At 45.1% G+C, this 25,120-nt stretch overlaps 1 protein-coding gene across 11 annotated transcripts in view; it reads right to left on the bottom strand.

The window, feature by feature from the left end:
- Positions 1 to 25,120, bottom strand: part of RGS6 (regulator of G protein signaling 6) — a 542,298-nt gene that overhangs the window by 72,473 nt on the left and 444,705 nt on the right. For all 11 annotated transcript variants that reach the window (XM_036098106.2, XM_036098455.2, XM_036098029.2 and 8 more), the window contains exons 4-12: positions 23,074 to 23,124; positions 20,051 to 20,157; positions 18,798 to 18,849; positions 12,963 to 13,027; positions 9,612 to 9,688; positions 7,154 to 7,235; positions 5,149 to 5,223; positions 3,402 to 3,500; positions 2,250 to 2,311 (exon numbers count right to left, since the gene is read on the bottom strand). In XM_036098106.2, the coding sequence (XP_035953999.1) occupies positions 2,250 to 2,311; positions 3,402 to 3,500; positions 5,149 to 5,223; positions 7,154 to 7,235; positions 9,612 to 9,688; positions 12,963 to 13,027; positions 18,798 to 18,849; positions 20,051 to 20,157; positions 23,074 to 23,124 (670 nt within the window). The remainder of the gene's footprint in view (positions 1 to 2,249; positions 2,312 to 3,401; positions 3,501 to 5,148; positions 5,224 to 7,153; positions 7,236 to 9,611; positions 9,689 to 12,962; positions 13,028 to 18,797; positions 18,850 to 20,050; positions 20,158 to 23,073; positions 23,125 to 25,120) is intronic.

The raw sequence follows: 25,120 nt of genomic DNA, 5'->3' as shown, positions 1-25,120 counted from the left end.
AATGAAAAACCCTCGTGTCACGTTGAAGAGTTGCCAGTTATTGCTGCCGGGAATAAAATCCAGTCTCTGCTGGGCGGAGACTCCCGAATTTTCGAGCTGGGAGTGAAGAGTGGCTGGTTGGAATCATCTTTCCGGTGCCAGCTGAGCAGTCTCTCAAGCATAAAGAGATGCCCCCAGGTGGGGCCCTCCCTGACAGCAGTAGGCAAACACACACCAGGCCTGGCCAGGCTCCCCACCCCACCTGGACGGTCTCTCGGGCCGGCCTTAGGCCCCAGCACACCTGCCAGGAGTCAGTGGGCTTCCCTCAGGCTGACTGGTTCAGGCTCTTTCCCCATCTCCCCCAGAGAGCGGACAAAGCCTGGTGCCCCTTCTCCTGTGAGCTCTCAGGTCAGTGAGGGCTACGCAGTGGCTTCCCCAAATCCTTGGAGACCTGCTCAGTCCACCTGCAGATTATTCAAAATGCGGGCTCCTCTGGATCTACCCAGAGTCCCTGAATCCAAATTCCCAGAGCTACGGTTTGGGAAACCCCATTCTGAACCCCTCCCTGCCTGGACTGTCCTGCTCAAAAGCACGGGACCTAAGCCACTTGACCCAAGGAAAGATGCTCCCCGCACCGCGCTCCCCCCCACCCCCACAAACACACATGCTCTCCTAGGACTGCAAAGTCTCATGTGCCCTGCGAAGGCCAGGTGTGACTGGCACATGAGGACAGCCATCCCCGTCCCTCTCTGACAGAGACAGAAGCTCAGAGGCCCTCACAGGCTTGGCACCAATGCAGGCAAGGTCACCCTGCCACCTCACGCACGGGCACTCTCTGGGACAAAGGCATCCGCAGTGAGATCGGAAAAGCAATTTTAGAGCCTGGTACTTGGGAAGCCCCATGTCATGACAGTTGCGGGGAGGCGGCTCCAGGGCTCGAAGAGTCAGCTGCAGCCCCGACTCCACAGCAATCCGTGTGGAAGGGTGAGCTGAGCTCCAGCCTCCGGCCACCTTCCGGAGCACTTGCATTGGAGAAAATGGGAATCTCGGTGATTCTTACAAGGGGCAATTTTGCCTACACCCTGGCCCTGCCCTGGGAACATTTGATGATGTCTGAAGACATTTTTGGTTGTCGTGACTGTGAGGTGGGTTTTGGCATCTAGTAGGTAGAAGTCAGGCATGCTGCTAACTATCCTGAAATGCACAGGACTGCCCAGGATGTCAATAGTGACATTACCAATGAGTTCCAGAATAGACAGAGATGCCAGCCCAAATCCACAGATGTCCTTGGCCCCCTGAACACAGGGTGTTCATTCAGGGTTTTGGGTTTGGGAGTGGGATTTTTCTTAGCCTTAATTTGTTGTTATTTATCTAGAAAGAGTATGCAGATCAACCTGGGGGCCAGCAAGGAAAGGCTCACAGGTTGAACACACAGCCAGCCCTCTGTGTGAGCGGGGCTTAAAGAACCCACTTTACGCCGATATCCAGTAAATGCTAAGACCCAGCTTAAGCCCTTGATCCCTCAGATACTGGTCATCGCTTAAGCAGTAGCATATGGACGAACAAATGTTCAGTGTGGGACTGTCTGATTAGATTTATTCCATCACAGATTCCCCAGGTGGTCTCTCCTCTTCACTGAGGATTCGAAAAACAGACCATTTAGTTGACAAAATGGAGTTTCCCTTGAGTTAACAGAGTGGGAGTGGAACCAGCTACGGGTTCAGATGGTAGCACAAATGCTCCCGAGGAAGCCAGGCTGGAGGGGCCAAATATTTTCTTTACAGTTGATTTGATGCAGTTCTGTGGTCAATGGTGTGTGGAGGTGGGACGCCTCCTGATGGCCCGGCCCCCTCCTATTTGCGCGGCCAGCACCTCAAAGGGCACACATCATTTTTTTCCCCCTATAAAGTGAATCTGGGCATTTTATAGCTGAAAAGGGAGCAATTCCATTTGAATGAATCAAGAGGCTGAAGGCAAAAGTGCATTACGTAGCTTTTACGGACATTCCTCCTGGATTGACAAGGATTGACAAGGTCCCGTGGCCACCCCCTGAAAAGCTTCAGCCACAAAACATTTCTTGACATCACTCAAGGGAGGTCTGCTGTCTTAGCTGTACTCGCATGGGGCCTGTGGTGTTTTTTCACTTATCAGTTTAAGAAATGACTATGGTCTGCCTCTTGGTGTGGTGCATCCTTGTTAGCCATGACCCTGTAACGTTTCTCCTTTGTTAAATGAGAAGAAAACAGTAATATTATGGAGGGGAAACATACCTTTCAGCCACTTTGGACATTTTTAAACAATGTCTGTCAATCTGTGCATTCAAAAATGTTATCTGGGGAAAGATAGAACAGAGGTGTTAAGACCAAACTTGATTTTTTTCCCCCCTTCACCCCATGAACCCAAACCCTGTATTTCCATCAATAGCTAAACAGCTCCTCTGGCCAGCCTTTGCCAACCCTCCGGCTTTGCATTCCAACAATCATTTGCCCTTCTGGAAATTCCCACCACACTCAGCAATCACACTCTACAATTTAGCCTATGCTAATATTCTGTACTGTGTTGTAGCCTAGGTCTCGACTCCAAAAAGTGATTGCAAACTTAAAGACAGTGGTATACATCCTACAAAGCTTAGCAACACTTTACAGGCACCGTAAATATCTGGTTGGACTAATTTCCAGTGATTTCCCTCTGCACACCCTTCACACCTACATCACACCCACCATTATGCTTGGTGTACTCGACTAGATCATGAAATAGCTACTTCACATGCATCTGTTTCCTCTTCCCCACCCCAAATAAACTTGTCAAGGGCAGGCACCTTTGGGTTTCCCCCAAGAAGCCAGTAAAACATAATGTAAAGATCCTAAAGTTACTTTATTGCCAGTGAATCCTAGAAAGGAGTAATGTAATTAGCCATTGTCTGCTGACCTGGGTTGACCAGTTAGCTTCTCATCATGAAGGAAGACAACATTGAACCAAATAATGCTGAATTGGCACTGAGAGTGGGGCTTTCTTTATTTGTAAACTTGCCTTTTGAATCACAGCAATAAAGTCGGTGGTTCTGAGCTGGCTTACTCTGTAAGTGCATTACAATCTTAAGGACTCCATGATATCCGTCCCTCCCCCCGTCAGCCCCCACAGCATTCTGTGGGAACCCCACCTACAGCAGTCACCCCGAGGCATTGGGATAACTCCTCTATGTCCTTCTCTAATAACTGCTGGGGAAACTCGGTGGAGACTTTTTCCTCTCAAGCTTCCATGGGTTGTTCGCACACAGCAATCAGAGGTTCAAGTCATCCACAGCTGGGTTCCACTGTGGTTTCCCGGAACTCAAAGCTCACTCAGGCTTCAGAGGTGAACCTTCAAAGAGTTTTCAAACTGGCCACGTCTCCTCCTGGGAGTGCAGTAGTCAATTCATTCACCTGTTTCCGGATGTCCTCTTTTGTAGTTTTCCTGATTGGCTGACTGGGTATGTGCACGGGGCTTTGCGACTGGGACTCTTCAGTCACGCCATACACTGACTAGAGAAGAAGCAAGAAGATAGAATCATGCACCCTCAGAGTTGCAGGGCGCCTTAGGGGCAAGCACTGCAAGAGCTCTTTTGATGCTTCCAAACCCCTCGGTGACATCCTGACAATAAATGATCAGCCTTTGTGCAAATTTCTACAGTGAGGAGACCTCTTCCTCTTGAGGCAGCTTGTCCCATCTTCGGGCTACCACTGTTAGAAGATCTTCCCTCTCACTAAGCTGCAACAGTCTCTTGAATATCAGCGTGTCTCCAAATATGGTCCTAGACCATCCGCAAAGAATCACCTGGGGGTACTCGGTAAAGATGCACATTGCTGAGCCCCACCCCCGACCTACTGAATCAGTCTTCGTGGGTGGGGTTTGGGAACCTGCACTTTTATCAAATGGCCCAGGTGATTCTGAGGCACAAGAAAGTTCAAGAACAACTGTTGAAAGTTATGCACGAAAGATCCTCTCTAGATTTTCTCTTCCCCAGCAGATGACAATGCCCATCTGGTACAAATTTGAGATGGCAGGGTTTCAGATTCTTTCCTTTTCAGCCAAACAGCTTTCTGGCCTCAGTTTCTCCTCATGCTATGGCTGCTTATTAAGCAGTTCCCTTGTGCTGGAGACAGACAAAAGACAATCTTTGCTTTGGGAATGAAATGAAACCCCAAAGGCTATGCAATGTATAGCTGAAATCTATAAAAGCAAGAGGGGCTCAGACAGAGAGGATGTGAGCACCATGAAATTCTGGAATATTAGAATTAGGGGGCCCTTAAAGATTAATTGAGGATGCTTTAAGACTAACGTCATAAAGTCTAATACCTACAAGGGCATAACTTTTTCAGTAAAGAATAAAATATGTAAGTAGATTCAAGAAGTTGATATATATATCATGTCATGTGTGTGTGTGTGTGTTTGAGAAAATGAGAGCATTGGTCATTACAAGAAATAGGAGTGTCTGGGGGCACATCTCTAACCTTTTGAAATTAATATTATGGGGGACAGACTTGTTCTCCCACAATATGGTCCTTGGTGTCGTGGTGAGGTTGGGATATACCAGCTGTGGGGCAGGCTGAGTGTGGCACCCTTGAGTATGTCATGGCCACCGCCCCTTCCAGGAGAGTGAAACACAAATAAATGACGGTTGGCACCTTCATAGTTGGGTACGATGGTGATGTGAATTTGGATGATCTAGCTACATAAAAGACTTTCAAAGTACTAAGCTCACCTTTGCCCGTGGGACTTGGATACTTTTTGTTCCTTTAGTTTCTTTTCCTCCCCGGAGCCAGTTGCTACTTCCCCTGCACACCTCAGCACACTTGAGCCTGCTTTGGAAGCCCTCAGGAAGCCCCCCGTCTGGTGTCCCCTCCTGGCCCCCGGGTGCCATCCAGCACTTCCCTGACACAGCCCTCCTGACTGCCTGGGGGTTCGCCTCCCCCCACCCCAGTTGTGGGCTTTGTGACGACTCGTCACTGTATTTCAACAGCAAGAACGGTGCCAAGTACACTCCACAAATATTTGTAGAATGAATGAATGAAATTGTTTCAAAGGACAAAACGGGGTAGAATTAACAAATAGCAAACAACGGTTTGAACAGTACCAGAAACAGAAAGGCTATTTGCGTCAAGAATTTTTAATTCAGCTAAACTAGCGAACCTTTTTAACCTTTTGTGGGTTCTTCAGACGCCGGCATTTTCTGATATCCATTTCTGTTGTGTTCACACACCCTGGCTGAGAAAAAAAAAAAATCATTATATAAATTACTAAGTTATACCTTCCAGTGTGACCCAAGCGACACTATCAGACCCAGTCTTTGTCTTTCCTATTACAGATATTACATGATTATCTCCACTTGGCCATTTACAATTCCTTTTACAAAGACGTTTTGTCTTCAGTATGTGTTCCTGCACAGAGTCCCCATATGAAATATCAAAGCCTACCTCCTACTATCTAGGGGTGACATGTAGAGGGTAGAGTGTATAGTTTATAAGAGTAAACTTCTTCTTCTTTTTTTTTTTTTTTTAAAGATTTTTATTTATTTGACAGAGAGAGACACAGCGAGAGAGTGAGCACAAGTGGGAGGAGGAACCGAGGGAGGAGCAGGCTCCGCACCGAGCAAAGAGCCCTATGCGGGACTCGATCCCAGGACCCTGGGATCATGACCCGAGCCAAAGGCAGACGCTTAACCGACTGAGCCACCCAGGCGCCCCAAGAGTAAACTTCTTATTCAGAGTGGCCAGATAGTTTCAGCCACAGCCTTTGTTACTACACGTTATCTGACCATCTACCAACAATCCAATATCACAACGGGGAATTACTTTTTGGGTTTGCTTTTAACCAGCTTTTAGGAAGGGCTGACATAGTTTCCTCATTCTAGTTCCAATTCATGAGGAGAATGCAAGATTTGTTTTAATCATAGGAAATTAAAAATACTCCTTACTTCTAACCTCATTATGCATGGATTTTGTATTTGTGAATTCACCTATGAACTAAACTTTATTCATAACCCCCAAGTCCCTATTTGTGGTGCATTTGTGATCATTTGTGGACACGGGCAAAGCAGCAAAAATCATGAGCGGCCCGATGTGGTGTTCCCAGGGAGGCTGACTAAGCTGAGGCTCTGCCTTCTTGTTTCATCTCTTACTGTAAACGAATGTCCTTTTGACGGTCTATTTAGGCCCACCTTTTCCACAGTTCTGTGCTTTTTGTTGATTTTGCTGTTTAACATGGCCCCCGAGCATAGTATGATGTGCCGTCTAGCGTTCCTATGTGCAAGAGGGCTGTGGGGTGTGTGACAGAGAACACAGGTGTGTCAGGCAGAGAACACTGGTGGCCCTGAATTCCGTATTCATAAACCAAGAACATACTTTAAATAAGATGTCTTTAAACAGAAACAGGCTTTAGACATGGTTACCTATTGATTAGTTGAAAAGATTGTGACCAGAGGCTCACAGAAACCTAACCCTATATGTCTCCCTGGATAATGGCTCAGCATTGGCTAATTCAGTGAGCATGGCTACTTTGAACGTAACTACCATGAATACTGACAGTGGGCCGCATTTGAGGAAGATTATTCTACAATTTAGAGTTGAGTGACAGTAGAAATGGAAACTGCTTATTGAAAGTGAGGGGATGGAGAAACATCCAGCATGCAAATGGATGTCAAAAGACAGCCGGATTTAGCTATACTGATATCAGACAACTAGACTTAAAACCAAAGACAAACGAGAAGTGAAGAAGGGCTCTGTATCACAATAAAGGGAACAATCCAACAAGAAGTTCTAAAACTGTAAATATTTATGCACCCAATTTGGGAACACCCAAATATATTAAAAAAAAAAACCCAGAAACTGCTTATTTTGGGGCTGTAAACTTCTGGGGCCCAGATGTCCCAGGGGGACTTCCCACAGTTCTCCTTTTCCAAGTCCATGTTTTCATGGATGAATAATTCTTAAAAGCTGGAACTGACATACATTCCAGACAATCTACCGAGATTATATCGACTGAATGGCAAAACCAATATCACAAAGTTTAGCAATGCTCTTTAATTTTAAGAATGAGACACCTGGTGGCTAAAGACAGTCTTTTCTTTCAAGTGAAGGAAGAGGGAAACAAAACAAAACAAAACAAAAACATAGAGAAACAAGCAGGGTTTTCTCACCACTGGCCTGTGCACATCCCAAAAGGCCCGTTCTTGACTATCCAAAATTTTCCTTTCCGTCTTGTCCTTTTTCCGATCTATCCTGAAAAAGCAAAGAAAGGAGATCAGAGGTTCCTGTTTCTAGGAGCTTAGTGCACACAGGGCTATTGGCATCTCTGTGGTCCCTGCTCTTTGCAGAGCTGTAACATAGGGGCGGACCATTCCCTCAAGAGAACCTCAAGAAGTCCACACGTGGGAAGACTACTTGTTTTAGGCTGGACTACAAATCATCATAGATGTGGACTGAACATTGTGGGCCTAAGGAGAGAACCAGAATCCAACTGTTCATGTGAATGATTAAGATTGATATTATTCAGAACTGAATTATCCATGGACATGCCCCCTATCAAAGTGAATACTGTGTATTCAAATTATAGGAAAGAATATAACCATGGGCTTGCAGTGTTTCATCCTCAAATTTGAGAGTTTGCTTTAGATTCAGTTAATAGAAATGTCTTTAAAATACTGCAATTGCATGTTTTAAAAGTCACGTAAAGCATCTAGCTTTCTAAAAGCAGAGTAATAGCCCTAGCATGTGACAAGATCCAGAAGGCAAATATCACTGGTCTCAGCTAGGGGAGGTACAAATTGCAGGAGGTAAATTATAGGTGACTAAGACAGATTCTTTATGTTCTGATCAGTAAATAGATAAGAGTTTTTTTTTGTTTTTTCTGTTTTTTTTTTTTTTAAGGCCTGTATTACTTCATATTACCTCTCTAAGTAAAAAGTAACAGATTAATTGTTGTGTAACTTCTGGTTCTTGGCTCTCTTGGGAGCACTTCAGTTTACTGGCCTGAAATAAACCATAATCACCCTCTGATTTTTGTGATAATTACTGTGTATTTCAACGGCCTACAATTATAATGTAATCACGAACTTAATCAAAAAAGTTAATCGAGAAATACCATATATGTAGAAAGTGACAATTTCCCCTCCTTTTTCAACATGCGATGCTGGGTGATCCTCAAAGTGCAAATTAGCTCTCCTCTTTGCTTCGCAGTGGCTTCTGAGTACACAGGCTCGGTTCAGCCGTCTCCTCCCCCCTCAACCCCCCTTCCACTTTCTCTTTCCTCAGGGGCCACGGCTCCTCCAGCTCAGCACAGCATCCTGTGCCCAGTGCCCACCTCCCTCCCTGCTGCCGGCAGCACCAGGTATGGTCTGCAGGTGTGTGGAATCGTGGCAGAGGGGAAAGGCAGAGACTGCAGAGGGAGGGGGAGAGCCATGGCACCATGCTGGCCACCAGACCCAAAGTCCTTGGGTCATTTCCAACTATGACTACACCTGTGATCGATGACCCAGCCCGGGGTGATGGGCTACAATGCTGCCCCCACAGTGCGGAGGGGCGCTGCTCAGGGACAAGCAGCGTTCAGAGAAAAGGTGCTCACCTTTGCCTAGCTCAGTGTCCCTTTCTCATCTCCTCCTCTGTCCCATTTCTTCTGTTAACACTCCCGGCTAAATCAGAGATCATTGTTGGAGAGGGCAAGAGAGAACCCAACCTGAGCAAGCTCAATTTCTAGAATTGAAAGGACCTGGTTGACAACTATGCTTATGGGCGGGAGGCCATGTATTGGCCACTTCTGATGTTTCCTTAGAGAGGTAGGAATTTCCACTATAGTCCCTGGGAGGGAAAAGTATGGGGAAACACTCCAGCTAGTCTTTCATCCCCTGTACTCCGGGGGAGAAAGAGGGCCTTCACTTTGTTGGTGGATCTGAAAGAAGAAATTGAGAAAGCTCAGGTCGGTCCTTTCTGGGCCCTGTGTGGGTCAGCTTGTTCTCAGGATGCCTGTCCTCTGCATGCAGTGAACTTACAGGGGTCAACTCTGCCCTGGGGTGGGGGGTTCTGCAGATATCTAGCTCTGCTCAGCATGGGCAAGTTGAATTCCAGGGTAAAGATCTGTGGTCACAGATCCAAAGTCACGCCCTAGAACCTGGCTTTTATCAGTAATAATCTTAACACACTGGACTCCAACATCTGACTTCTGTGCCTTATTTTTGATGTGCTCAACCCCTCCCCTGGGGGGGAAGGGAGAGGAGCTGGCCTCCCTAAACTCCAACATGTTTTCCTATGAAGAGAGAATCTCCAGAAAAGTAGGTCTGATGTTTTTCAGCCCCTGAGCACAGAAGAATACTTGGAAATCTCTTTAGGAAATAGGAGCATCTTCTAACCAGATCTCTACATTGGAAAGCAAGCCCATTGCCTGCTAGAACACACGCTTTTGAAGTTATTTCAGAGTGCCATTGATTTCAAAGATGAAACTTATCCATCTCGACCTTGATTTCTACTCTGCTGCTCTCATGCAAGACGACAGCATTTGACTGGCCATGGCTGGCCGGCCGTGGAAGGAAACCACTCTCACGCCACCTCCACATTCCAGAGAGTCTTTCTCTCTTTTCCAGGGTCTCTGTCAAGTTCACCTACTTCACTTGTGCTTCTGCTTGCATAAAGATGAATTCCCACTTCCTTGCAAAGGCCCTCTGGAGTCTTGCTAAGTTTTCCTAATGAGAAATGAAAATCAACAAGAAGGCATTAATCTTTGTAAGTTTGCACATCGACACCTATGCTTATTACAAGGCAGTCATCTATTTTGGTTACTCTCCATAGAATAGCAGCGCCCCACTTTAAATCCACTGGATGTGAACCCAATGTGATTTTGCACCAGACCCTCCTGTACAGAGTAGAACTATTAATATTCATTTACACACCCATTAAATCTGCAATCTCCGTGGTTCACCTGATTCCTCTTCTTTATGTGTTTTATATGAACTTGTCGTCACCGTCACTGAAGATAGGGAAAAGGGTTTGTGGATATTCATGCAGGATTTGGGGAAGGGATGAGGGGGCTCTGTGCAGCCTATTGGACATCTCCAAGAGCAAAGGCAAGAAGGGATTTCTCAAGACTCATCTTCTAGCAAGCAGGGGCCGGGGAAGGCGGCAGGAAAGGAAAACACTGATGACCTGGCATTCATGCCTTTGAAAGTTTAGATTCAAAAGAGGGAGAAAAGGGAATGTCTATATTTGTGAGGTTCATGAAAGGAAAACCCAAAAACAGAAAGAAAGAAAAGGCATCCAGGGTTGCCTTTAGAGGAAGAGGGGAGAAGCTTTTTCTCTAAGCCTGTAGTCTTACCTGATGGCACAATAGGACAGTGGTTGGAGGGTGGGGGGCTGTTTGACAGGTCTCCTAATGATCCACCTAATTCTGATGGAATGCAAGGACAGAGCCCACATTATGCTATGTATTTTCATAGAGCTCATGCCAACACTAATTGATTACCCTCATTAGTGGGTTATTAATATAAAAGGAGCTTCAGTTGAAGATCAACACACGTAAACTAAACTCAGTTATTACCAAGGCTCAGTGTACAAATACCTAAAAAAAAAAAGCTGTTCCTTTGATTCTTCCACTGTTCATAGGAAGCAAAGCTGGTGATACCTACACATCAGTCAATTCAGGAGCAGTTATATAAATTATGAAGAGTCATACCATGGAATACTAGGCAACAATCAAAATCAATAACGTAGATTATTGTTACTGACATGGAAAGATTCTCAATATACTTACAGCTAATGATTGGGGAAAGAAGCAGCTTATAGGATAATGTTCAGGGTATGATTCAAGTTTTTTTTTTTTGTAAAGGAAAAAATGTATGTACAGAAGAAAGATTAGGGGAGAAGGATTATAGGTTCTTTCCCGTCCTTTCTTTGCTATTGAATTTTTGGTTTTGCAGAGAGAATATGTCATCAGAAAAAAATTAATAACATTACTGAATTTTGAAAACAAAATACTTTTTAAATTTTCTAACCCACTTTTAGGCAGAACTTCAGCCTGAAAGAACATCTTAATGCCATATTCTTTACAAATACCAAAACAGAATATTATACAGCAAGAGAGGAGAAAACTGAATAAAATATATCAGGAGTTGATGCTATCTTATTTCTGTGTAGGACCTTTTCTATGACATGGAAAATCTGGGGAAGAGAGACACAGGGGGGCCGGACCACATGCTTCTGCAGGCTAGGTCTTTTTGATAGATCATGTTAGGGAAGGGATGTAGCACCTCGTACTGGGTGCACAGAAGTAGGAGAGCAGATTCTGAATGAGGGGTGATGGCTGGCACAGGAGGGCTGATGGAGACAGGAACTGGGTGCCCAGGATGCTCAGATCCACAGAACAGCTATGCTAGGGTTTGCTTGGGAAGATCATAATGTTCCAACATATTTACTTGTAACGGCTCCCATTGATAAGCACACTTTGTCCAGGTCCTGAGGCCCTGGGTCAACTGAACCATGTCCTCCAGGACTGTTTCCCTACTGGCTTATGCACAGGTCCCCAAGAGCGACAAAGCCTGGTGCAGTGGCCTCACACTTATTGTGGGAAACTGAAGCAGCGTGCGAGGGACGTTTGGAAGGAAGGAGCTGGAAGTCCTGTTAGTGCTGGATTACGGGGGAAGGATTCCTCACTGCTCCAGGGCTGCCCCTCCCCCTCGCCACCAGCCCGTCAGTCATTTCATGGATCAGCAGCTGCCGTACCTTCTGGAGGGTATGTGAAAATCTGGTCCATTTCCCAGATTCTCTGTGACCCATATAAAGTTTGGTTTGGGGAAAAGGTGGTGCAGCGGGAGAACTGGGAATGTCTATACTTCATCTGACACGTATCTTATCTTCTGGATTAGATTTGGTCCTTAGATTCTACTGCCAAGAAAGGCAGAGTTGGGTTTAAAGATGCAATTAAAAATTATCATACAGTAAGTTTTAAAAATTCTCATATTACCCTCCCCTTTTTCTTCTTTTGGTGTATAGCTGTATGCATTTTAACACATGTACAGATTAGATCTGGAACGACCACCACAATCAGGATACAGAATAGTTCCAGCATCCCCAAAAAGCTCCCTGTGCTATCTCCGTATAACCACATCATGCCCCCACCTGTAACGCCAAGCAACCAGTGATCTGTTCTCTCTCGTGATAGTTTTGTATTTACGAGAATGTCATATAAATGGAGTCACACAGTTTGAAATCTTTTGAGACTGGCTCCTTTCATTCCACGTAATGTCTGGAATCCTCATCCAAGTGGTCATGTGGATCAATAGTTTACTCCTTTTCACCACAGAGGAATATTCCCCTGAATGGACATACCAATGTTTATTTCACCATTTACCTCCTAAAGCACCTTCGGGTTGTTTTCAGCTTTTGCTTATCACAAACAGAGCTGCTATACCCAGGTTTGTGTGTGAACAGAAGTTCTGATTTCTCTGGGTATGTATGTAGGAGTGGGACTGCTTGGTTATATGGGAAGTGTATGCTTAACTTCGTAAGAAACTGCCAAACCATTTTCCAGAGTGGCTGTGCCATTCTGCATTCCCACTTGGCATTTCCAGGACTTTTTATTTTGGCCAATCTAACAGATCTGTAGGGGCTCTCACCCTGGATTTAATCTTTATTTCCCTAATGGCTGCGGATGTTGAACATCTCTCAATGTGTTTATTTGTCCTCCCTAATGTCCTCTTTGGTGAAGTGTCTGTTCAAGTCCTTTGCCCATTTTTGAGCTGTTTGTTTTCTTATTGCTGAGTTTTAAGAGCTCCTTATATAAAGATGCAATTTTATTGGATGGTAAGAAGAGGTGAGAACAAAGGAGGGGAGATAAAAGGGACTTCCTTTCCACTGTCTGAAAGGGACTAGGGAGAGAAAAAAGGAACCATAGAAGCGGAAATAGAGCTGCAGATATGGTTTTACTCTCCTCCCACACCTAAACTGAAAAATAACCATACTTACTGCTTCATAATCTGCCAATTCCAGCCTTGCTTTATTCTGCATTGTCCTCTTACAGAGATAGATGGCTGAGGGAAGAAGAGAAATTACATGTGCAAAACCTGCAGTGTGGTGGCGTTACAAATCCATCCATCCATCTGTCCGTCTGCTCATCCAGCCAGCCACCCAGCCAGCCCTCCCTGTGTGCCCGGTGCTGCGCTGTGCAGAATTTGCTTCTGTGTGGAAGCCATGACACCTAACCTCCAGGAATCTTCCTACAGCTCAGGATCAGATGAGGATTCCATCTTCCAAGTCTTGACCGTTCCCTTTCATCCTCCTCACTCTGTTTCACCCCAAGCATCCCTCACCAGGGTCATCTTTTACAAATATGATCATGTTACCTCCTCCACTCCCTGTACTGCTTCCTCAGTGACCTCAGAAGAACCATCGGGCTCCTTAGGGTGGCAGGCTTGGTTCTTTAAGATCCAGTCTGCTTATCTTGTCAACCTCTTCCTTCCCTGCCTCACTTTCAGTTCCACTCTTCTGCCCATGTGTTCTCTGCTAGGAAAGGCCTTTCCACTTCCCTCTTTTTTTCCTCTCTCTGGCAACCTCCTACTAATCTTGGAAGACCCAGCTCTGTGTTCTGGATAGCATCTACCTACCCTCACCCATGAAACCTAATTCCAGTGCACGGTAATCATGGGTTTACTAGACTGTCCCGGCTCTAGGGCTCTTCAAGGGCAGAGGCTGTGTCCTACTCAGCTTGAATCCCTACACCTAGCACCAGTGCGGCCTGCCAGGTGGAGTGCATGAACAGTGAAAAAGGAGGACAATTTGGGTCTCTCTTTCCAAGCTAAGGAAGGGTTCTTGGCCCTCAGTTGCCAGAGGATTCTTTCTGAAACCTGCCTTCATCATTTCCTCTCCCTACTTCTGCTTCTTCAGTATCTCCCTCCTTCTCCAGTGCCAAGTAGAATGACCCAGGGAAGACAGTAGATGAGCGGTATGAATGACATTTAGGATGACCAGAAGAGAGGGTCAGAGAGGACCTGTGGTTGACCTGTGGTTGACCTGTGGTTCGACAACTTAGTTATACTAGGAGATCTAGTCAACTAACTCCTTGCTGGATCAACCAATCTCCTCCATGCAGTTTGAAAAATGTGCTCATGGCAGCTTACAATATGCTAGAATCCTGTGGCTGGCAGCCTGCTCTGGTATGTTTATGCTTCTGCTCACGCCAGTGGAGTTGTATGTGAGATTCAGTCAGTTGTGTTTGTTCTCAAATCTGTTTATGTCAGGCATACCTGTTATTTTAATAATGTAAGTTCCCTAAATATTACATTTCACTGATGAAATTAATGTGAAAAGAGAGAGTTGTTGTTTCTATGAAGACCCAGGTGAATGGTTCAGAACAACTTGATAAAGAAGAGTTGGCTAAAACAATTGTTCATGAGTTTGGTAGAGGTGAAATAACTGAAAAAATGGGGAAAAAATAATAAAAATCTGAAAGGGGTCAACATACAGGTTGTTTCAAAAGTGTTTTTAGGGCGCCTGGGTGGCTCAGTTGGTTAAGCGACTGCCTTCGGCTCAGGTCATGATCCTGGAGTCCCTGGATCGAGTCCCGCATCGGGCTCCCTGCTCGGCAGGGAGTCTGCTTCTCCCTCTGACCCTACCCCTCTCATGTGCTTGCTCTCTCATTCTCTCTCTCTCAAATAAATAAATAAAAAAATCTTTAAAAAAAAAAAAAAAAAAAGTGTTTTTAAATTCTTGATGCACTTTAAAGATGCCCAACCTGGACAGTTTATCTTGAGTGTGTAGCTAAGAAAGACACTCATATCATTGGGGTCCATGATCGAAGAGAGTCTTTGATCCTATCTCAAAAAGCTGTCAAATGATTGTTCCTTTGTATAGCTTATGTTGATATGAAGTGATTCGGTATGAATGTATCTCCTCTTCATAATCCTCCACTTACCAGCTTTTCCAGAGAACCAGGCACCCATAGCTCTCCATAACGTCTGAAAGGGGCATATGCTCTATTACAAGGTACCTCCTTCATTCCCTTCGACCACCGTTTAGGCAGCCTGTGGAATTGGGGGCTACTAAAGAGGAAGCCTGTCCACCAGCCCCACCACGCTGGTCTCGTTGACCCAGGGGCAGAGCTGCTCAGTGGAGGTGAAAGCTGCTTTGACAATGCTGTCCCAAGCAGTGTTTTGTACTGGATAAATGTAAGACGCAGGGAAGTCCAACCCAGGTTGGGCTACGGGCTTAATTTAAGCAGAATCATCCTGAGAAATTTCTAACCCATCTGGGTCAGAATGGGCCAGCTGGGTTATAAAGTAAAATACCCTGCACGGAATGCAAAGCTGGCACCATTCCTGATGACCATGAGCTACTTGGTCACATGCTTTCCGCTTGCTTTCTCTGTGGCTAATGTCACATGTTAGGCAGTCTGTTCACCACAACTAGGGAGGTAGGCTGGAGCTGTTGAGTCGACCTTTTCTTGGTATAGAACTCGGGGCTTGTCTGTGCTACCATAGTGCCTTCAACAGTGCTTTTGCTCCAACGCCTAACCCATCAGATGACCGTTGGCAATGACAGCCAGTCCTATCACAGGGCATCTGGGGGACTTGCTGTAAGCTCAGATGTGGGTTTTTCTTGGATAGTTAATCTCTCATTGTTAGATCTTTGTCTCCTCACCCTCACGCTTGGCAATCTGACCTCCTGGCATCTCACTTGGATGACCCACTGCCATCAGGGTCACCACATCTCACCGTGATACAAATAGAAACCATTCGAAATTTCATGAAGTGAATAGCTTCATATAATACACATGCAATTAAACAATAAGAAAATATTGACCTCGTCCTATTTCAATGTACTTAAGGGACTGACTGCCTTCTCAAACTTTGTCTTCATGAGTGACATTATTTACCTCAATCTCTTAAACCAGGGAACCTGTATAACATGTATTTCTCTGTGTTCCTCATACCCTCAAATTACTTTTTGGTACAATGGGATTTTAGCATCGGAAGTAACCTTGGTGACCAGCAAGCACAGGCCCCTCATTGCCAGATGGGAAAACCAAAGGCCCAGAGAGGTGAAGTGATTTACCCACAGGCCGGTGAGTGGCAGAGGTGGAATTAACTTTTCCCATAATGACATTCACTGGTCATTCATTTGTTCATTCATTCACCCACTTAAACATTTATTGAGTGCCTCTTATGTGCATGTTGAGACATCATAACAGCCGCTACACCTGTATGAAGCTCGCTGAATGTCAGGTGCCATTCTAGAGGCTTCCCAAATGTTCACTTACTCAATCCCCATAATGACCCTATGAGGTGGGTTCTGTGATTATCCTCATTTTACAGATGAGGGAACCTTTTCAGGTCATTCCGCATTGCTGAGATTCCCTAAAGCTGCTGCATCCATTCTAAATGTCTCTCCTTGACCCCGATGGCTTTTGGATAAACCTGCCCCTCCCAAATGATTCAACCTTCCCCGTCATTCTTCATCAACATGAAACCTCTGAATACGCAGATCAGACTCCTCACCACCATCTTCCTCCCCATCACACTGCCTCCCCCCGGCCTGGAATACTTAGATGGTAAGACTGGGATTTATTCAAATCTGTGCCCTAGCAACTGACACAAAGTAGGTGATCAGTAAAGGTTTGTTGGATGAAAGTTTTTGGTTCTTCATCAATCCAAATCATACCTATTCTGAGTTCTTAGCTTTGCTTTCACATCCTCTCTGCAAGAGGGCCACCACAGAACTAATACTGTCAAACTTAACAGTAATAATACTAACCACCACCATGGTTTCTACTGAATCCTTACTGTGGATCACACACCAAATCTTACAGACATTGCATTTCACTGTAACAAAACAACACTAGGAAACAAGTACTATTATTATTATTCTAATTTGCACATGAAGGTTTTGAGGCACAGAGAGGTTAAATAACTGGCCAAGATCACACAGCTAGTGGAGCCAGTTGATCTTGAGCCACTGTGCTAAATTCTCTCTTGGTAAATACTTTGATTTTCTGACTGAACTGCTTTGGAAATGCTGGTGAGTACTTTTGCATCCCGTACCTTGACTTCTCCATCTGATCTGCCGAAGTCGAGGCACAGGAATTCGAAATAATTTTGTTTTAATGAGAACCTGATATAAATTGTTATTTCTATCCTTGTTCACGTGCACATAAAATCACGATGCGGAGAAAGGGAAACCTAATGCCCCGGTGTATGCAGTGCCTGATAGCCGAAGCTTTATGGGTTCATATTCAAGTAGGTATTTTCATCTTACTAAGGTCTAGTTATCTGGTCCTGCCATCCTCCCCCCGCCCCCCGCCCCTTCACTGCCTGTAAGAATATTGGTTTTTACATTCACAAGGGCACATGGCTGCTACCTGGATCTGAGCTACAATTACTCAAATTTCCAGTTGGGCTTTCGTGAGCAGTATTTCAGCCCCAGAAGAATTTGTTTTGTGAATAGCCAAATGTAGCTCTGATTTTGAGTTGGAAGCCTTGCTTATCCACTTATCATATCACTTAGAGCACAGCCCAGTTCCAGAGGGACCCACCATGGTGCCTGCAGACAGCCACAGAGACCGTCAGAAGGCCCTTCCCCCTGCATAAGGACTGTCCTTCAGACCTGAAAACAGAAGAACTGTAGCCTTAGTAGGCAATGACTTGTCTGCACCCCACCCTCGGCATTGCTCTCACCTGCCGGCATTGGGAGTGAGCCAGTCTACTTCATCGCCAGGTCTCCTGGACAGGCTTCCCTGAACACTACCCAGCTGCACATCTCCCTCCATTCTCTGTAGCTGCCTCTGCCTTCCTGAGCAAGCAATCCTGCAAAGAACCTAGGGAGAAGCTGTGGGTCTCACCAAGTGCCCCAGTCCCAAGGACAGCCACTGTGGACTTAGCAGCCAAGTCAGTGACAAGAACGCTGTGCAAAGGGACAGACCATGAAGGAAGCATGGGCCTGGAAGGCACTCAGATCTGAGTTCCAATCCTGATGCTTCTACTGAGAGTCTGTTAATCACATTTAATAAAGAACCAGAACTGTCAGCCACTATTTACTAACGCTTCAGCTGTGCACGGTGCACCGGGGAACACGAGAGTGAACAGGTAAGACCAGTCCCTGCCTTCCTGGAGCTAACGATTGGCTGGGCATCCAGATAAATAGAATGCAAGGGGGAAGTGTGACGATGTGGCCTCTCTGAGCCTCAGGTTCTTTATCCAGAGTAGGGGGACAATATAACTTCTTTAGAGGATTGGCACGTGGAAATATTAACCAGTCTCATGGAGAGTAATATGGCCAGAATCTAACAGATCCCTGCCTGGACAGAGCTAACTCCCTTCTTGCCAAGCTCCCAACTTCACCCACTCTTATTTTCCTCGTCCAGGGTACCTTATGTACATTCCTCCCTGGTCTGTCTCCCTTCCCCCCTAACTTCTAACTATCAAAAACACCCATGAATTATTAATAAGTCTTAACAAGGCTGTGAGAATAGAAAGAACTAGGGGGAGGTGGCCCCTAGATCCAGCCCTCCCTGAAACCCTGTCCCAGAAAGGACGGGTCAGCAGCCACTGTCTTGGCTCTTGGCTCCACAGAATGAGCACATTGGCCAGCTTGATAGAATTTTTCTTCCCTTCCCCCATTCCCTTCCAAAGGCTGCATCTTTCAGTGTGCTCTGCCTTTCTTCATTATGTGGAACAGGGAGCTTATTACATGTCAACGGTATGAAAAGGATTAAGCAGGACAACGACCCCTCCTCCCTGCGTGACCGTCACCCAGACACCAGGCATTTGTCTTCCACTCTCCCAGGAGTGACACTTCTTCACTGCTCACCGTAGTCAGTGTTTTCAGGCTCCCAGCAGTTCGAAGGCCAAAAGTACGGGGCCTGCAAAAGAGCACAGGTGTCAGGACTCAGAGGAATGCGGGCACCTGCCCTCCTCGGCCCGGAGCGAGTGTCCACCCTCTCCAGCACCCAGTGAGGACCCCTCTCGGTGACAGGCTCTGCCCTGTCTCTTTCGTGCCGACACCACATCCCCAACTTTCTCCTGTTCTTAATGCAGCTGAGGCTGTCGACATTTTAATCTAGGTATTGAGAAATGAAATCCAAGGTGAGCAAAATAAATGCAAAAATGAGAAACTTAGTTTATAGGGCAAACATTTCTTATCCCAAGACCGGCACAGCTTACTGGGCACACAAGCTCCAAGTTCCTTTTATCCCTTTGAATTGTGTGCCCCTAAAACTGACATGCAGAAGCCTAGCCTGCAGTGTGGCTGTATTTGGAGTAAGGAAGTAATTAAGGTTAAAAGAGGTCACAAGGGTGGGGCCCTGATCCCATAGGATTAGTGTCCTTATAAGAGGAGCCGCCAGAGAGCTTGCTTTCTCTCTGTCTCTGCCATGTGAGGAGGATACAGCGAGAAGCGGCTGTCGGCAAGCCCAGGTGAGAGCCCTCACCACAAATCTAACCTGCTGGAACCTTGATCTTGGACTTCTAGCCCGTGGAACAGTGAGAAATAAATTCCTGTTGTTTAAGCCACTCAGTCTGCAGTATTTTGCTATAGTAGCCAGAGTGGACTGAGACACCCTTTGATGCTGTCTGAAAAACTCCACTCCAAACACCTTGGTGTTGACCTTGACACAGACTCTTATCCTCTGCCCCATTTCCCTCTATGACAGGATCTGTGAAAAGGAGAGGAAAATGGTGGGAGGGCTTAGGCAGAGGATAGAAACTTCACACCAGGAAGGCAGCATGACAGAGTAGAAAGATCAAGGACTTTGCCATCGGGCTGACCCACACTCAAATCAAGGCCACCTCCCAGATTTATTAATCCTCAGAGCACCTCCGTGTTCTCATCTGTCAAATGGGTGATATTTACCTCCCAAAAGTTTGTTCTTCAGAATGAATGAGGGAATATGTGGAAACCCCCCACCCCAACAACAGATGGCCCAAATAAAATCTTGTTTGGCTTCCCAGTGCTGGGGGGAGGTAAGGGTTGCTCCCTTAAATACCCTCAGTTTTGTAGGTAGTTCTAATCTGAGATCAGATGATAAGAGAAGGTTCTTCAGGGAGAGACGCTGGCAGGCCTACCTGGAAACGGTAAAAGGTGCCATCATCCTTCATGGTAAGAACGTGGTCCGAGATCGGAAAGATGTAGCCCTGGGCGGCTATAAGGCTTCCCAAGTGTATTGCTTCAACTGCACGGACAGGGCAGAAGAGAGAGAGGAGTATTTAGCAAGCTGTCAGAGTGCAGGTTTCCTTAGCTGGAATGTAAGTCAGGAGGGCAGAAAGGCAACCAGAAATCAACTGTTCTCACCCTCAGATAACTGCATGATTGATTGGCTGATTGATTGATAACCTTTGATATCAATCCCCTGGGCTGGATGGGGTGGGTGTCAGTGGTTGGGAAGGGCCAACATGTGTCTGGGACTCATCTGGATCCCAGCTCTGAGAGTCTGGCTTTGGTTAACTTCCCCCCAAGACTTCCAGAGGAAAGTAGCTTCAAGGTTAAGAGCAGGGGCTCTGGCACGTGTAGACCTGTACTGAATCAAGTGGGATGCTTCATGTAAGGGCTTAGCAGTGCCTGGTGTTCAGAAGGGGCGGGCAGCCCTGATTCACGTTGCTAGTTTCATCATTTTTATTCCCCAGCAATGAGCACATAGCCTCACTGCCCAGAGAGACTCTCGACTCCCATGGCATTCCCCGATATGACAGTCCCACCAGAGAAGAGGAGAGCATTTCCCTTCTCTTATGGACACAGAGTAAAACCTCACTTTCTTAGAAAATTGGAGGAAGGACACTGCAGTGGGGAGTGGCAAAGGGAAGCCGACCTGATAGAAATATGTACATCTTTGCCACAATCAACCCATTGTTTTGTGACTTAGTATCAGCCATAAATAGATCCACGTAATCAATAATTTATATTTATTCTGAGCAGAGCTAAGAAAAAAAATAACAGATCTATATGGTTCTACCATGCATGACAATCTTTCACAAATATAAAAGTACTCTTCTTGGTAAAAACTAATTTTTGGATATAGAAATTATTGATATGCTTAAGGAGTCTCCAGGAATTATTAATTTCATAAGCTCTGAATTTTTTAAAGCAACTTGTTTTGTCTTTACTTGCAGACTTCTCAAGAGGTTGTATATAATCCAAGTGTTTTGCTTATTTAGAATCACCTATCCTTCGGAAATAACTGGTGGAATCAGAATGAAGCTGTATCTTATTTGCTTAGGGATGACCAGTGTGCGTTTTAAAGTCTACATGCTTCAAGAATCATGGGTCCAGCAAAAAAAAAAAAAGAGTTTCATCACTGGCAGCTGCTCCTTCCCCAGGGAAGAGAACACAGCTTCCAGTAAGAAGGTGACTTTCATGTCACCAATGTAGGAGCTAGAACTCTCACTTCATCTTTCGTGGTTTTGCTTAGATATATGGCAGACGGGGAGGGAGGGATAGATGTTGGATGAGCCTGACTTCCAGGACTTTGATTTGCCTCATTTCCACCCTTCTATTCCCAGCTGGTGAACTGTTCTTAACTCCTCCTCATCCATTTCTCAGAAGCCCAAACAGTTCCCAATAACGTGATGTCCTCCCAAGGCCATCTGTGTATAAGAGAGCTTCATAGATACGATCCTTATTAGGTATTATTCACGACCTTTCAGGGAAGCCTCTCATATGAGGGCCGGAGGCCTCCTGAAGCCTATTCCCCTACCACCAGCTGGCTCAGGGCTCTCACAATACTGCTACTGGTACTAACGATCATAATAAAGCATGTGTCAGAAATACAAGGATTATTGTAGAAGGGCAAAGGACAGAGTGCTACCGGAAGAGAAAAGACCACCATGGAGAAAGGTACTCCCTAGGCTTAGCATTATAACCAAAGAAACATTGATTTTAAATACATGGGACTAAACTGGTAGAAATGTATTTGGTCCAGGCTTTACAAGTGGACAATGGCAAGTCCAGGCTGCATGAGGAAAACACGTGGTGTAGTTAATTTGGGCTCTTTCCTTAAGAGGATTTGAATTCACAGTTTCCCCCTGTGGATTAAGAGCTTAACTAGATTTAAGAATTTTCACTAGTCATGGAAGTGGCCATTAATCATGATGGTGAACAAGGCTAGTGTCACTTCCATCAATGACCTGCTTTTGTGGCACTCAGATTTCTGGCAACTATATTTCCTTGAACGCCATGTAAATTATATTGGTTCTTAGTCAATAGTATATTAGGAGCATCAGATTAAAATAGAGCAATTTCTGAGCTGACATAGTGATCTCCAGCAAGGAATCACAGACACCTAGAAAGGGCATTAAAAAAAAATCTTTAGAAAGCATAGCCATTGGTAGCCATTTAATTTGGGTCAGATAGATCTAATCCCCAAGAACATAAGAATACATTAATGGATATTTATAAATATGACCTTCAGGCGTTGAGAATACTCAGTTAAAACAGGAAGTATATAATAAACTCCAAAAAGTATTAACTAACACATGGATAGTAAGCTTTACTTATCTGCAATTTTTATTTTTCTGAAACTCCTCATTTTCTAATTATGCTATGAAAATAAATTTTACTACTTATTTTCTGGTGGGAGGACAGATTTGGAAACTGTTTTATTGGCCAGAGTTTTGTTGTTGTTTTTCTGGTAAGGTTTTCCTAATTGAAATGCACAATTAAGGTCGGAAAAAAAAATCATTCTTTCACTTCTTGCAGAAGCAGAAAACAGAAGGAGTCTTAACAAATAATTAGACATCTTAATTGTGGATCAGGCAATCTAATTTTAAGAGCTGGCTCTAGAAGGCTGTTCCGTGATAGTTCTACAACTTATCTTTAATTGCTGTGGCTAACGAGAATTCATCTCATTTCACACGTTATTGTATTGGGCTCTTTGGCACTCTAAATAATTGCTCATTTCCTCAAAGGGTGATTTAGATTTAAAGATAGATATTCAGTCAAGAAAACAAATGAATTTTATTTGCAAATGGACTGATTCCACATCTTGGGATTCACATTTGTAAGTCCAGTTCTCAGGAGAACAGGAGAATCTGGTCTGGAACTTGTTTATGGGATGTTTCTCAATACCATGGAGGATAAAGTCAGGGTCAAGTACCTGGGTCCTCGATGCAAAGGTTCTTCATAAGCCACTGCACAATGTCAGTACCTGAAATGATAAAGCAAATTGAACTGAAGACGTCATGGATGAGTACCCTCTGGCAGAAGAAACATGTTTATCTAAGAAAGTCCTAATTCCAACTAGCACACGCCCAGAGAGCTGGGTAATATTGACAATTTTCCATCCTAACTAAGCACATCTAGCCATTGGGACACTTCCATAGTCACAGTCCTATTTGTTTCCAAATAAATCCACTTCCGATGACTCAGGATGATCTTGTGTCCACACTTCTAGGGAATATCTACAGGAGACTTCTTGCAAATACAGATTTTGATGACTTCCCAGAGAAAGGCTAGGTGAAGTTTTACCACACCTGGCCCCCAGGATATTTCCTGAGGTTGGAGGCCTCTTCAGCTCCCTACCCTAACTGACAAGGCCTGACCAACACAGGTGACCTTACAGGTCCCTAAAAAAAAAAAAACAAAAAAAACAAAAAAACCCGACAAAAAAACAAAACAAAAAACCTTTAATTTTTTCTGGCATGGGCATATTTTAAATTAAAATGCCCCTGTTTCTGGGGAGAAACTTCTATGTGTTCACCAAAACTTCTTTCCTCTATTCCTTGGGTCACTAGATTATATCTCTAGACTCTTCTGCAATTGGGTATAGATTGAGTTCTTACAATGGAATATGGCTAGAAATGATGTATCCTGCTTCTAGGCCTGGACCATAAAACTCCCATGTGACTCTGCAAACCCTTCATTCCTTATCTGCTGGCTGAACGGAGAGAACCCCAAGAACCCAGGGGAGGACAGAGCCTCCCCTGTGGAAGGAGCTTGGGATCCCGAACAACCATAAAAATTGATGCCCATTTTGGGCTCTGACTTGATTAAAAAATAAACTTTGTTGTGTTAAGCCCCAGAAGTTGGGATTTATCTGTTTTGATATTGAGTACTACCTTAATTAATATAAAATTGTAAGAGTCGGAAGGGACTTTTAAGTCTTATCTACTCCAACCCTAGCCAATACCGGAACTGCATCTATAATACCCCAGACAGGAAGTGCCATGATCTCCACTGGGAAGAACCCTAGTACGTGGGAATCACAGATTCCCCCCTAGACAGCCTGTCCTAGTCAAATCATCTTTGATTTCTCTGAACAGAAATTTGACCCTTTCTAAATTCCTCTCTTTGGACTTAATTTTGCCCTCTGATTATAGAGAAACAAATCCAGACCTTCTTGCTCTGGAGAGAGTCCATCCGATATACTATCAACATTCTTCTTAAGTTTTCTCCCCTCGAGGTGAAACATACCTGGGTCCCTCAGCTATTTCCTGCCATGACATGGCCTAGAGCCCTTTCCCATTTTGGTCACAATTCTCTGAATATGTTTCCTTTTGTTTGCCTCCCTTTGAAGATGTTGCACCTAGAGCCAATGTGGGAGTAGAAGAGTCCAAATTCCTGGAAGGTTCTGAACTTCCGGTCTTCTCAGCCATCTCATTTGAAACCAGTGCAGATCTTCAAAGGTGGCTTTGTCACCTCGGGATGGAATGTTTGATGGAAAGCAGCCTGAAAAGGGCAACGTTTCTAGATGTCTGAATCCTGTCATGCGTGGGTCTGAGGCTTGGTGTGAGAGAGAGGGTCTGCCCATAGCTCTTCTGGAACAGATTCCCAGCTGAAAACCTGAGGAGCTAGCAGAAGTCTTTAGCGAGCATTGCCCTTTCCCCAGAAATAAAGTTTCCCAGACATGTTCCAGAGGTGAGAGCAGCTCAGGCCTGTTTCTCTCTGGCTCCCTGGAGGGGGAGTGAACCTTGCGCAGTAGACAACCAGAGCCCCATCCTACTATTTCTGTGCTTCCCCCAGGGCTAGCCTCCACTGACAGCCCAGCAAGTTCCCCCCATTTCAACCTCCAAAGCAGAACTTCTAAGCTGTTCCCCACTCTCACTCCCGGATGGCATCTATGAGCTAAACTTTGGATCAAAAACTTTCCTATTCATTCACATTCTTTGAGCAAAAGGAGAGAATGTCTGTGTGTGGTTGTGTGT

Source organism: Halichoerus grypus, chromosome 8 (assembly GCF_964656455.1).
Source record: "Halichoerus grypus chromosome 8, mHalGry1.hap1.1, whole genome shotgun sequence".
Lineage (NCBI taxonomy): Eukaryota > Metazoa > Chordata > Mammalia > Carnivora > Phocidae > Halichoerus > Halichoerus grypus.
The sequence above is the reverse complement of the archived record's forward strand: the minus strand, read 5'-3'. Positions and strand labels throughout refer to the sequence as shown.